This window comes from Phaseolus vulgaris, chromosome 10 (genome assembly GCF_000499845.2).
Source record: "Phaseolus vulgaris cultivar G19833 chromosome 10, P. vulgaris v2.0, whole genome shotgun sequence".
NCBI classification, from domain to species: Eukaryota; Viridiplantae; Streptophyta; class Magnoliopsida; order Fabales; family Fabaceae; genus Phaseolus; species Phaseolus vulgaris.
Window position 1 is genome coordinate 21269786 of NC_023750.2, and position 13656 is coordinate 21283441.

The window sequence follows — 13656 nt, forward strand, 5'->3', positions numbered from 1 at the left end:
TCCCCCTGCTGACACGAATCTAGACAGAGCGATCATCCGCCCTGTCAACTGTTGCACTTCCTTCACTGAGATCGGGCTACGCATAGCTATGATTGTAGCGCAATTCTCAGGGTTAGCCTCTATCCCACGCTCAGTGAGCAGGAACCCTAGGAACTTGCCTGCCTCTACCCCGAACACGCATTTTTCAGGGTTGAACTTCAACCTGTATTTAGATATTATAGTAAATAGCTCTTCCAAATCAACGACGTGTTGCCCCTTCACCCGGGAGGTGACCACCATGTCCTCCACGTACGCCATGGGTGCAAGTACTTTGTCCATCAGTCGTTGGTAGGTTGCCCCTGAATTTTTAAGCCCAAAAGGCATCACTTTGTAACAGTAACAGGAGAGCTCCATCATGAATGTCGTCTTGCACTCGTCCCTGGGATGCATGTGGATCTGGTTGTACCCCGAGAAGGCATCCAGGAAACTAAGGAGCTTGCACCCTAAGGCGCTGTATACCAAGGCGTCGATGCTAGGCAGCTGGTAGGAGTCCTTTGGACCGGCTTTCTTGAGATTTGTGAAGTCCATACACATCCTCCACTTCCCGTTGGCCTTCTTGACCAACACTACGTTCGCCATTCACTCTGGGTATTAGATCTCCCTGATGTGGCCAACGCTCAGTAGCTTCTAGGTCTCTTCTCTGATGACCTGTCGCCTGTCTTTATTGAACTTTCTCCGTCTCTAGCGGAAAGGTCGGACTTTGGGTCCATGGTGAGACGATGACACAGAAAATCAGGATCAATGCCAGGCATGTCTGAGGCTGACCATGTGAAAGCATCCATGTTCCGTGCTATGACCTCGACAATCTGGTCCTTTGCTTCCTAGCCTAAAGATCTGCCAAACTTGAACTTCTTACCCCCGATCTCCCTCTCCAGCACTTCTGTACCGTCCCGTATCCGGGCGTTGACTAAGTTAAGGTCAAAGTCAACACCAACAGTCAAAGTCAACACCAGGAGTCAAAGTCAACACAAGGCGTTGCCTAGGTGAAGAGACGCCAAGTGCCAGCGTCGTCAAGAAGAGGCGTCACCAAGGCAAGGCGTCACCTAGGTGAAGGCGTCGCCCAACCGGGGCGTCGCCAGATCAAACATTACTAAAGCGAGGCAATCACAGTGTGGTTCCCTGATACCCATGGGTAGGAAAGACCATGGAGGGAGCGACGTCGTGGGGAGGCCTCAGGTCCCGATGATCCGGGAGAGTGATAAAGAGAAGAGAAAGGTGGCTTCAAGGCCATAGTAACAACACCAGTGTAGGGCAGCCTGACTCGTGAAGTACCCCTGCCGCCCCAGAGACGCCTTGGGACAGATACGACTCAAGAGGAAGGTCAAGTCCAGGGTAGCCGGGTGCAGGGTACGAGAGGAAGGCAGATACGCTCTCAAAGTGAGTGACTAGATGATTGGGGGCACGAGTTGGCACCCAAAAAGTCACCCCTTGCGCAGTAGCACTCCCAGGCAGGAGGACTCACACGTAGAAACGTCCCCAGATGGGCAGAAACGCCCCAGATGGGGTCATGACGTCGTGAGGCCCTCCACGTGTACGACAGCCAGGTCAGAATAGAAACACCCTTTAGTCAGGTACCAGGTAATTAAAGTCATTCAATGCAGTTTTCGTTTCGAGCGTTCAGGTACTATAATGGCTCTCAAGCGTTTCAACGTCTTAAATGCGCTATGTTTTCAAATTAGACGCCTTAATTGAGCGCGTTACGTTCGTGATTAAAAGCGCTTTAAGGCGCTTTAAATGCTTGGGTAGTTTAAATAGCGCTGAGAATGTTGGGAACGGGGTTCGAAAGTTTTGGCAAATTTTCCCATAATACACTCCAGTTGCTTGCTCGAAGTCGTGAGGCTACGCACAAGGGACTGGAAAAGAGGTTGTTTGCCAGAGTGAGAATATACACACAATACACAGTTCTTTTTACCACCTTTAGAGTGCCATACACGGTGCTCAGATACGGAGGTGCACAGTTTTGGTGTTTCTTGCCAGCTGACTTGAGCGTCGGAGTGCAAACGGCCGCTAGGGCGCCCCTTTGTCCTCTTTTTTGCAGGAATCCACAGGTAACCAGTGGGAAGGAATCCCTAGCTGACGATTGAGGTCGCGCACAAAGACGTCACAGGTCAACCGGACGGAACAACTTCCTCTGCAGGCTCGAGTCGTCTCTCCCATGTGATCTCGAGACAGGTGACCCCTTATTCCCTTGGAGGTTGGGTGGTGACTGAGCATACTCCTCTCTTTGTCTTGAGGTTGTTCTCATAGCACCTCTTGGCCTCCTTCTGATCAGACTTCATGGTGATCACGACTTCTTCAAGGGAAGGCAACTTCATCTTCATATGCCTTGACAAGGTCACTGCTCCAATCCTGTTCAAAGCAGGTCTGCCCAAAAGAATGTTATAGGCTGAAGGAGCATTAACGACAAGATACCCGATGTTGGCGGTGCGGGACGTTGCGCCATCAGTGAAGGTTGTCCTCAATTCTGTGTGCCCCCGCACTTCCACCTGATCTCCTGGGAAACCGTACAGACATCCAACGTAAGGCCTCAATTAGTCAGGGGACATCTGCAACTTGTTGAAGGTCGACCAGAACATCACGTCGGTCGAGCTTCCTTGATTAACTAAGACGCAGTGTACCTTTCTGCCCGTTCTCACTACTGAAATCACCACAAGGTCATTGTCATGTGGGACTATGTATTGCAAGTCAGTCTTGGTGAAGACAAGGTCGGGCTTGGGCTGGTCCGATCTATGCGCTTCTATTGTCATGACTCCTCTGGCGTATTTCTTACGTTGAGAGGCGGTACACCCTCCTCTCGAGAATCCTCCAGCGATGGTGTTGATCTCTCCATGTATGGGCACCTCGTGGCCTTGATCTCCTGTTGGGTCCGTTGTTGTCAGGGCCCCTTGCAGCTCGTGTAGGTAGTTTTTCAAGAAACCGCCTCTTACCAGTTCATCCAACTGGAACCCCAATGTTAGACAGTTGTATAGGTTATGGCCAATGGCTTGTTGGAACTCGCACCAAATGTTTTTACTGGGACCTAGCCTCTTATCGGTCTTTGGTGGAGACTTTAGTTTGCTGGCCACGTCCGGGATGGCAATCAGCTCCTTAAGGTCCACTCAAAAATTGTCTCTGGGTGGGGTGTTCTCTCTCATGTGTCCCCTGGTTTTGGGCTTCCTTGCTTCGTACGATGGTTGTGCTCCTAATGCCTTCTTCTCCGTCGTGGCCTCATGCACTCTCATGGGCTGAGGACGACCTGTTCCCCGAAACGCTACTGCTTTTTTCTGTGACCCGATCCTCTGCGACGATGTGTGCCACAGCTCGACGCCTGATCTCGCAAAACGTCTATAGGCAGCATCTTATTAGTGAGTCACTGAAGGGTCCTGGGAGCACTCCTTTGGTGAAGTCGTGCACCGTCATGGCTTCATCCTTAGAGTGTAGTTTCACCTTTTGTACCCCAAACCTATTTAAGAACTCTTTCAATGACTCACCCTAGTATTGCCTTACGTCAAAGAGATCGTAAGAGATTAAAGGGGGAGCGCGGTTGATAATGTATTGTTCTATGAACAGCGTTGTGACTTGATTAAGCGAAGTAATATGTCCATCAGGGAGACTGACGAACCAGTCCAACGCTGCGCCTGCCAGTATGCTCATGAATAGCTTACAGTACACAGCATCGGAGCCTCTTGAAAGCATCATCTGGGTGTGGAACGCTGTGATATGCGCCTCTGGGTCCTCTACACCTATGAAGGTGACCTTCGGCCCCATGAACGTGGCTGGTATCACAGTTTCCATGATCACCTGAGAAAACGACATGGGGTGAGCCCTAACTAGCAGGGGCAGGGATCGCACATCCATGGTGCGTTCTCCTACATTCTGCAAATTCCTGCGCATTTCCTCATTGGTTCTGCGCAACTCTTCGTTGTTTGCATGTGACGCGGCCAGGTCGACCTGGAAACGATCCTGATCAACCTTGGACGCTGCTACCACCTCCTGAAGGGCACGTATGGTCTCCATGGATTGTTGCATGGCGATCTTGTCCCCTCTTGCGGATGCAACAGATCCTTGTCTGGCGCTCCTCATATTGCTAGGTGATTCTTAGCACGATTATGGATGGGACCTAGTTTTATCGGGCTCCACGGTGGACGCCAAATGTTCTCGCTGGTTGACTTGGTAGCCGGTTGACTCTAACAACAGCTTCAGGCCCCGCCTGTCTCCTCCTTCTCTCGAGCTTCTTTAGGTTGAAGAACTCTTTACCTGTAGAGACAAAAGGGCGCCCTTACGACCGTTTGTACTCTGACGCTCAAGTCAGTAAGGGCTAAAGAAACAGTAATGTGTGTAAAGCAGTTTTAGTCTTAGAAACGGCGTACGTTGCTAGGGTTCTTACCACCCTCTTTATAGGTTGTATCTAGGGTTACTTTTGTGATGTTCCCACGTCTCTTGGTGGGCTTAGGGTTCTTGGGAGAATGTCCTTGCACCACTATTACACAATCTTAGAGTAATCTGGTGCATAGGACTTCCATTTACTAGAGTGCATATACCTAACAGCATAGCCGCCAGGGTACCTACTCATGTACCAGCGCTGCGGCATCATCTGTTTTGTAGGTGCCCTAAGTATTCACGTGCATGCATGCAGTCTTTCCTTGGAAACCCTAACCCTAACAGGCCTTAGCGCCTCCAAGGAACACTTGTTTGTGCCGTACCTGAATGTACCATACACACCCCATGTATGATCCTCTCGTGACTTAGGTCTTTTTGGTATCTAGGTGTTAACTCATACTTGTTAGAATGTATGGCTTTAAACTAGAGGGGGGGGGGGGGTAAATTGTTTAAAGAGGGTTTTCACAAACTTTTTAAGCTAGAATGAAATTCTTTGCAAGAAACCAGATTAGGAATTCAGTTAGCCAAGAAACAAAGCTCAAAACAGTAAAGCAATAGAAAAACAATTGGTTGTTTCGTAGAAACAATCGATTGTTTATACCAGTAAAAATAACAACAACTGAAATTAAAGAGTTTAAGGAAGAGAGAGATGCACAAACAGTTTATACTGGTTCACTCTTAAACCAAGAGCTACATCCAGTTTCCCATAAACCACTGGGGAATCCACTAGGTAATCAAAACCAGATTACATACACACACTACCAAAGAAGTGACCTTGATCCCCTCAAGAAACACACTTCCTTTGGCTCAGCACACACACCAAGAATGTTGATCTTGACAACTTGAAGAGCACACAACCCTTCTTGGCTTTACAAAACCAAAATGTACACAATTTTCAGAACGAATTACACTTGTTACAGAATCAACTCAAATTAATACAGATGTAATCCCATTCCACTTCTCTCTTGAATAACCAAAGGTTAAAGTGAAAACTCAAATGTTTGAAAAACTCTTTGAAAAACTCAAATTTGTTTTTCTTTCTTGTTGTTTGTTATAAAACATTAACAAACTATTTATAGTATTAAAAGAATGGTCAAAGCATTTAAAGCAGGAGTGTATTCGGTTATAAAAACGTTTAAGGCTCACTTAACTAACAAAACTGATTCTGTTAGAGTTTTCAAACAAACAATCGGTTGAAAGAGCGAATCAATCGGTTGTTTTGGTTTGACAACAAGTCAACCATCCAAAACAGTTTTCAAACTTTTTCAAAAACACCTAAGTATAAAACAATCGGTTGTTTCGACAAAACAACAGTTGTTTTTCACTTAGTTTGAAAAACACTTTAAACTTAAAAGATTTGAAAACACTTAAGCTTTAGATTCAACAAAGAGTGGATTAAAAAGATAAACTATCCCAGATCCTATTCTAAAACACATCAGCAACTTCAAGCAACTCCAGCCTTCCATCAAACGCTAGGATTTGGATTCTTCACAGCTTTGATCACACTTGATTCAACAATACTGTTTGTGGGGCCCAGCTTATGTGGCCCATTATTATTGTTGAACCACCGACGACCGATGTCCGATGTCTTTCACTGCGCTGATGTCCGATGTCTTTCTCTGGCGCCGATGACCGAGGTCTTGGCCAGTACACTTCTCAACATGAATTACATCTATACAATATCTAACTTCTAAGCTCGACCAGTCGGAAGATCAAAGAAGATTGATTTTTTCTTCCAAATATTTGTCACAAATGACTTTTTTTTTACTTATCGAAGGTGTGGTCTATGTTATTTACCTTTTCGTAAACCTCAACACCAGTCAATGGAGTTGGTGGACTACTAGTCTCTTGATGTCCAATAAGGCTTTTTTCAACCTCCGGTAAGGATGATAAGGCTTTTTTCAACCTCTGGTAAGGATGAGGACTTCTAAGAAACCTCTGATGCCAAAGATATATTGTCTTCCTTCAATGTTTTTCAATTTTTGAGAAGCGGTGTCTTCTTCGCATATTGGACATGCTTTATGACCCTTAACACTATACCCTGATAAGTTACCATATGCCGGAAAGTCATTGATGGTGCAAAATAACATGGCATGCATCTTGAAAGTTTCATTAGTAAATCCGTCAAATACTTCAACACCTTGATCCTACATTAACTTCAAATCTTCAATTAGGGGACTTAGATAAACATCTATGTCATTTCCTAGCTGTTTCGGATCGGATATCATCATAAACAACATCATGTATTTTCGCTTCATGCACAATCCAAGAGGTAAGTTGTAAATAACTAGTAAAACAGGCCATGAATTGTGATTCGTACTCATATTACCAAACGGGTTTGTTCCGTCTGTAGCTAAACCAAGTCAGATATTTCTTTATTCTTTACCAAACTCTGGAAACTCATCATCAAATTTCTTCCATTGAATAAAGTCAGCTGGATGTCGATACATGCCATCACATTTCCTCTCATCTGCATGCCATCTAAGATTCTTAGCATCGTTTGGGTTTGCAAACAAACGCTTCATCCTTTCAATGATAGGAAGATACCACATAATCTTCATTGGGGGTCTATGTTTTTCTATCTCTTCATTAGTATCCTCATCTTTTTGTTTAAACTTATAACGTGATAACCCACTCCTCGGACAACTTTCCAACAATTCAAAATCTTTTATGTATAATATACAATCATTAGGACATGCATGTATCTCTTTATACTCCATACCCATTGGACAAAGAAGCTTTTTGGCCTCATAATTACGATTAGGTAGACTATTTCCCTTTGGAAGCATATCCTTCAACAACTGAAGCAATTTCGTGAAGCTTTTATCAGTCCATTCATTTATTGCCTTTAAATTCATCAATCTTAACACCACTGACAACTGTGTAAAGTTAGTTGATCCAGGATACAATGGAGTCTCTGCGTCGCTTGACATATTTCCATATGCATGCACTTCTCCAAAAGACTCAACTCCCACATCAGGAATCATGTCCTCCAATTGATCATCATCTACATCATGACCACATCACGCATCGCTTGACATATTCTTCAGTTACAAAAACACGTGGTAAATTTAATAATTCACCATGCCATGTCCAAGTTGTATTAGATTGAAGAAACCCATCACATAGAAGGCGTTCCTTGATTTTCTTAACATCTAGTATCCTTCCATTCAAACAGTTAACACATGGACACCTGATCTTTGCTCCATCATGACCACTATTATTTGTGTTATGTTGCGCAAATTGTATAAATTCTTCTACTTCTCTTTCGTACTCATCACTTATGCTAACAGAATTAATCCAATTTCGATCCATTATATTTTGTAATAGCCATTCAGGTGTTTTCTAATGAGTGTTCTATCTCACGTGCTTGCTGATGGTAGAACACCCCCAGACTCAATACTAGCACGTATCAATTGTCGAGGGTCGAACACCCTCGGACTCAATACCAACACGATAATTCTATTCTAAACTAAAAACTAACATAATATAAATTAATAATAAATGCAAAATAATATAAATTTAAAAAAAAAATTATAATAAAGAAAAAATAAACAAATTCATAACATTAAAAAATTCAAAAAAATTTAAAACACCACTACCCTTGTGCGGGAATGCCACATTGGTGAAGAGTTGCAAGGGACGGGCAACAATGGTGGCGACAATAGACATGATAGTAGTGACGGAGCAAAGCAAAAACCTACACAAGCAGCGACGAAGGCAAATAAATAGTATTTCGAGCAATGCAAAAAAACAAAAATGTAAGAGAAATGAAAAAAAAATTATAAACCATTGGTAAAGAAGAAAGAGAGCTCCAACAAACTTACAATGGCACGACAACACAATGAAGCTCGCAAAAGAAGAGAGGAAAACCATAGCAAAAACAGAGAGAAAACGTGAAGTGCAAAGAAAAGAAAGAAAGTATGAAAGCGTAAGTGGCGCGCTTCAGAGTTAGGGTAAAAAATAATTTAAGAATGCAACTATTTGTAATAGTCGCATTCTTAAATCATGCACTTTGATTTAAGAATGCGACTATAGGTAAAGCCACATTCATAAATCACAAGCATTTTGCAATCGCATAACAAGAGTGGGAGTTGAGGTTTCTAGCCACACTAAGTTCTTCTTCAATGGAGACTACATTTTTTTATCTAAAACTCATCAAAAGAATTTTTGGAACAAAATAATGTTCCATGTAACACCTAAAAATGCAACTTATAACTATTATCCATACAATATTCAAATAAAAAATTGTGTTTTTATACATATTTGAAGTTTATTAATTTCTTTAATAGATTCACATTTTCAATTATTTGAGGTGCTCAAGTATTAGGTTCATGTATTCTTAATTTTATAGATATTTTTTTGATCCAAACTATTTTAAGTGAAGACATAGTTACATGAATAAAAATGTCTCTACATTATATCATTAGGTTTATCATTCATCAAGAATTTTTAGCATGCATGGAAATATAATCATTCAATTGATTTTATAAATATTTAATCATAATCCTTTAGAAGTATTCTATTAAACAAAATTACTAGTCAATTTAAATATAATACGTTCACTGATTTTATTAGACAAATGATTATTCTAACTAAAAAAATGCTTTTAACCTTTGTGGATATATTTAACAAATTATTTATTTCTCATTGATTGACTCGTTTCGCTGTTTGACTTCAACGGTTGCTTTGACCCTTCTATCCTCACCTGAGAACTGTGCCTTCTTCGTCAAGAAACTTCTCACCTGCAAAGACAAAAGGGTGCCCCAGCGGCCGTTTGCATTCAGACACTCAAGTCAGTATTAGGGCAAAGAACACCAAGTGTATAAAATAGCTTCAGTCTTAAAAACTGCGTACCTTACTAGGGTTCTTAGCACCCTTTATATAGGTTGAAACTAGGGTTTACCTCTGTTCTGTTACCACTGTCTAGGGTTTTTTGGGAAATGTCCTTATGCCGCTATTGTGTAATCTTAGCGTATCTAACATATGAACTTCCTTTAGCTGGAGTGCAACGAATAATCAGAGTGGCCGCCTAGGTCCCAACTTGGTGCACCTAATATCCAGCGCCATCTGTTTCGCGGGTGCCCTAAGTACCACGTGCCATGCATGCAAAAATCCTAATTCTAATGGGCCCATACGCCTCCTAGGATTATACATGGTGTTGTGCCTTCATGCGTCATACACACCACGTGCATCGATCCCTCGTGACTTAGGTTTCCCACATATCTTTTGCCTTTCCGACGGCCGATGTCCAATCTTCTCCCTCAACTAGCGAGGTCTGATATCGATCTCCAACATCAGGCTTAGGGTAGCAACCTCAAAGACTGACTGATTCCCGGGTATGTGTCTGGGGCCCACTTCGCGTAGCCCCCTCCCATTACCAAGTACTGGTGCGCGATGTCTGAGGTCAGCCTGTGAGTCCATAACCGAGGACCGGTCGGGACAATTTTTAAAATAATTGCTTAAATATATATACATAGAGTATTCATTCTCATTGTAATAATTCATTTTTTTGTCAAAATAGAATTTTTAGATAATCAATTATTTTATTAAAAAGAAGTAATTATCTCTAAGGATAATCGATTATTTTACTCAAGATAGTTTATTATTGATCCGGTCGGTCATCCGTAGTCGGTGACATCAGCAACAGATAGCCACGTGGACCGTTCTTAGTGGGACACGTGGGCCAGGGAAGCTGATGTGTCTTGGAGAGGGTCACCCGAGGGGTGATTGGTGATCAGGTGGTGATCGGCGGTCAGAAAGGATGCGCGATCATTGTCTAGATAAGCGCCATGAAGCAAAGGGCGTGGCGCTATGGGGGACCGATCGGTCGTCTGGGGTGAGTGACGGTCGTCGGGTCTTTGTGTTACACGCAGTTAAGCTGGGAACGAGAGGCGATTCCCGGCGAGAGCGTTGCATATGAGCCTTGTGTGGCAGAGTATCAGATAAAGGAGAAGTTATGTGCTTTGTAGTGCCGTACATGAGAGTGGCCTAAGAGAGCTAGCAGCCAGTCGGTGATTGGTGCTCTCTTAACCCATAACGTGCATGGAGCAAAGCAGAGATGATCGTTCACACAGTAGGTGACGCCTGGTACGTGCGCTTAGCCAAGCTACACCTGGTACTCATGCTGAGGTTGCGCGAGACACCTAGTGAAAGAAACACGCTAAGTTACTTCGTACAAGAATAACTTAGGCGCGCAAACAGAGTATATAAAGGCATTCCGCGCTCAAACAAGGGGAGGTAAGATTCATTCTTGCAAGTGACTAGTTTACACACAGAGAGAAAGAGAGAATCACAGAGTGCACACGAGTCTTGCTGAGATTTCTAGTTCTTAGTTCTTTGGTGGTTTTGCGTGGTTGACTTGAGCGTCGGAGTGCAATCGGCTGCTAGAGGCGCCGTTTGTTGTGTTTCGCAGGTTCGCTTGAAGCTTTTGGGAAGTGCTTGGAACGTTCTTGCGGAAGACAGAGTTTGACGTGGCGAGTCCTTCGACGATCGAATCACCTGCAAGATCATTTGGTGCCCACCGTGGGGCCCGTGTGAATTTGTGATCCCATCCACGTTGCTGTTAGATTTCGTTTGTTCTTGAGATTCTTTGCTGAGAAAATGAGGAAGACAAGGCAAACTTCACCCGTGCCATCAGCTGAAGAAGGAGCTGTGACAATGGCGCAAGTCTTGGAAATGATGCGAGCGCTGCAAGATGATGTGGCAGCGTCAAGAATGGAGCAAGAAAGGATGCAAGCGGACTTGGCTGCATCACAGGGCAGGAATGAAGAATTGAATCGAGTTAACGAAGAATTGCGCAAGACATTGCAAGCGCACAAGGAACGGGTGGCGGAGGAAGGAGTGGCGCCGCCACCGTCTCCCCCCAGGACTTTCCCCATGCCTTTCTCATATGAGATCTTGAGTGCAGTGGTGCCACCAAACTTGGTGGGGGTGAAAGCCTCGTTTACAGGGGTGGAGGACCCGGAGATGCATCTGATAGCGTTTCACACCCAGATGATGCTTTCTGGGGGCTCAGATGCAGTGTATTGTAAACTGTTCATGAGCACCCTGAGCGGGATTGCTTTGGAGTGGTTCGTGAGCCTACCAGATGGCCACATCACCTCGTTTAAGCAATTCTCGAAGTTGTTCATGGAGCAGTATATCGTGAACAGGGCACCCCCAGTAGTGTCGTATGACCTGTTTGACGTGCGTCAAAACCAAGGTGAGTCCCTCCGGGACTACCTCGGTCATTTTGGAGCTCAGGTGGTGAGGCTGCCCAGCAAAGACGAAGATATCCCGGTGCATGCGTTCAAGAAAGGGGTTCTGGCGGGCCCTTTCAGTGAATCTTTGATCAGGAATCGCCCTAGCACCTTCGCAGAGATTAGGCGTCGTGTTGTGGCGCACATTGTAGCAGAAACAGCGGTTTCTGAGAAGAGGGGAAGCGCGATCCCGACCAAGTCGCGCGCAGCACCGAGTAGGTCTCAGCAGCCGATGAGGGTGCATGAGGCCAAAGAAGGAAAGAAAGCCCAGGGGAAGCCTCGCCCTTACGAGCCTAGGAAGGACCAGGGCAGGGGGCGCGCGAGGGAGAGCAACGCGCCTCCCAGTTTTGACTTCGTGGTGGAATTGGCGGAGCTGATCGCCATTCCAGCCATAGCATCACGATTGTGAGCACCGGAGAAGACCGACAAGGTGCTGGGAAGGAAGAAGAACATGTGGTGTGAGTTTCACCAGGCTTACAGCCACTCACTCCAGACTTGTTTGGCGTTGCGGCACCAACTCGCGGAGTTGGTGAAAAGTGGCTTTCTGAGCGATTACTTGCGGGAGACGCAAGGTGATCGGGCGTCGGGGCCACCAGCGGAAGATCCGCAGCACGAGGTACCGGTGCACGGGGAGATGCACACGATCGCGGGAGGCTTCTCTGGAGAAGGGTGTACGGCCTCTCAAAGGAAGAGGTACGCGCGCTCGGTGATGGCTGTCGACTCAGTGGAAGAAGATCATTCCCCCGATGTTGACATTACCTTCACCAAGGCAGATCTCCAGGACGTTGTGCCTCACGACAACGATCCTATAGTTATCTCCCTTGTCACGACATGGAGAAAGGTGCACAGGGTCCTCGTGGACCAGGGGAGCTCGGCGGACATGATGTTCTGGCCGACATTCAACAAGTTGCAGTTGTCCCTCGATCATCTAAGGCCATACCCGGGGTGCTTGTATGGCTTCGCAGGGGACCAGGTGGAGGTGCGAGGCTACATCGAGCTGAGAACCACGTTCACGGATGGGACCGTGGCTCGCACCGAGAAGATTAAGTACCTAGTGGCAACGCCCCATCCGCCTACAACATACTGTTGGGAAGACCGACACTCAACAGGTTGGGAGTTGTACCCTCGACGAGGCACATGAAGTTGAAGTTGTCGTCGATGGAGGGGGTAGTGATCACCGTCAAGTCGGACCAGAAGGAAGCTAGGCGCTGCTACGAGAACAGCCTCAAGCAGCAGAGGAGTGTGTGCCATGTTACCTCCACACCACCGCCGGGTGTGGACGAGAGGCGATCGGAGGTGGAGATGGTAAGAGGTACACAAGGTGAGGAAGAGATGGAGGAAGCAGTGCCGGGGGGCTCGGGGGTGGCCCGAGAAGAAGCTGAGAAAGAGAGAGTGATCACACCCTGCGAGTCAGGGATCGCGACCCCCAGATCGGCTAGAGACGCGGACGGAGGGGCGATCCCCCGGACGTGGAACGCCACACATTTAAAGTTCTATTTCAGTTGAAAATGTAAAGTAGTCGCGCCTTCGCGCTAGTATAAATAGTTTGAACAGTTCAGGGGGCACTCTTTTTCCCATAAGAGGGTTTAAATGAGGCCACCCAATAAAAAAGAAGTTATCAGTATAAAAGTTTGCAAGTTTTAAAGATAAAATCCTCCTCTCCCCAGGCGCGAGCGCAGGTAATCGGTTAGGCCTTCCTCGCCCCAGGCGCGAGCAGGGCAACCGGTTTAAAGTCCTCCTCACCCCAGGTGTGAGTGCAGGCAGCTAAGGTTCGAAAAGTCAGGGGTGCTAGTAAGCCCGAGAAGGGAAAGGAAGGATTTCGAGAAACGCCTTTAACCAAGTGGCATAGCATCAATATTGGCGCAGTAGAACTCTTAGTCAAAAACCCTCCTCACCCCAGGAGTGAGAAGGTGAAAGTATGACCCGACGTGTTAGGGGTTGATGACCTTGGGGCAGGCAAGAGGGGTTATCGAGAAACACTCTTCTCCCAAAAACAGGGCATCATCCTTGACCGATC

General features: G+C 45.7%; 2 protein-coding genes across 2 annotated transcripts; both read left to right on the forward strand.

Moving 5' to 3' along the window:
• Positions 1-11001: 11001 nt before the first annotated feature.
• LOC137816653 (uncharacterized) lies at positions 11002-12048 on the forward strand. The gene has a single exon (XM_068619892.1). The coding sequence runs from the start codon at positions 11002-11004 to the stop codon at positions 12046-12048; it is 1047 nt and encodes a 348-aa protein (XP_068475993.1).
• A 42-nt stretch (positions 12049-12090) lies between these two features.
• On the forward strand, positions 12091-12780 carry LOC137816661 (uncharacterized). The gene has a single exon (XM_068619905.1). The coding sequence runs from the start codon at positions 12091-12093 to the stop codon at positions 12778-12780; it is 690 nt and encodes a 229-aa protein (XP_068476006.1).
• The last annotated feature ends 876 nt before the right edge of the window (positions 12781-13656 follow it).

What these genes read in the sequence shown, in the direction of transcription:
- LOC137816653 (XM_068619892.1), top strand. Translation starts at nt 11,002, where the DNA reads ATGAGGAAGACAAGGCAAACTTCACCCGTGCCATCAGCTGAAGAAGGA.
- LOC137816661 (XM_068619905.1), top strand. Translation starts at nt 12,091, where the DNA reads ATGTGGTGTGAGTTTCACCAGGCTTACAGCCACTCACTCCAGACTTGT.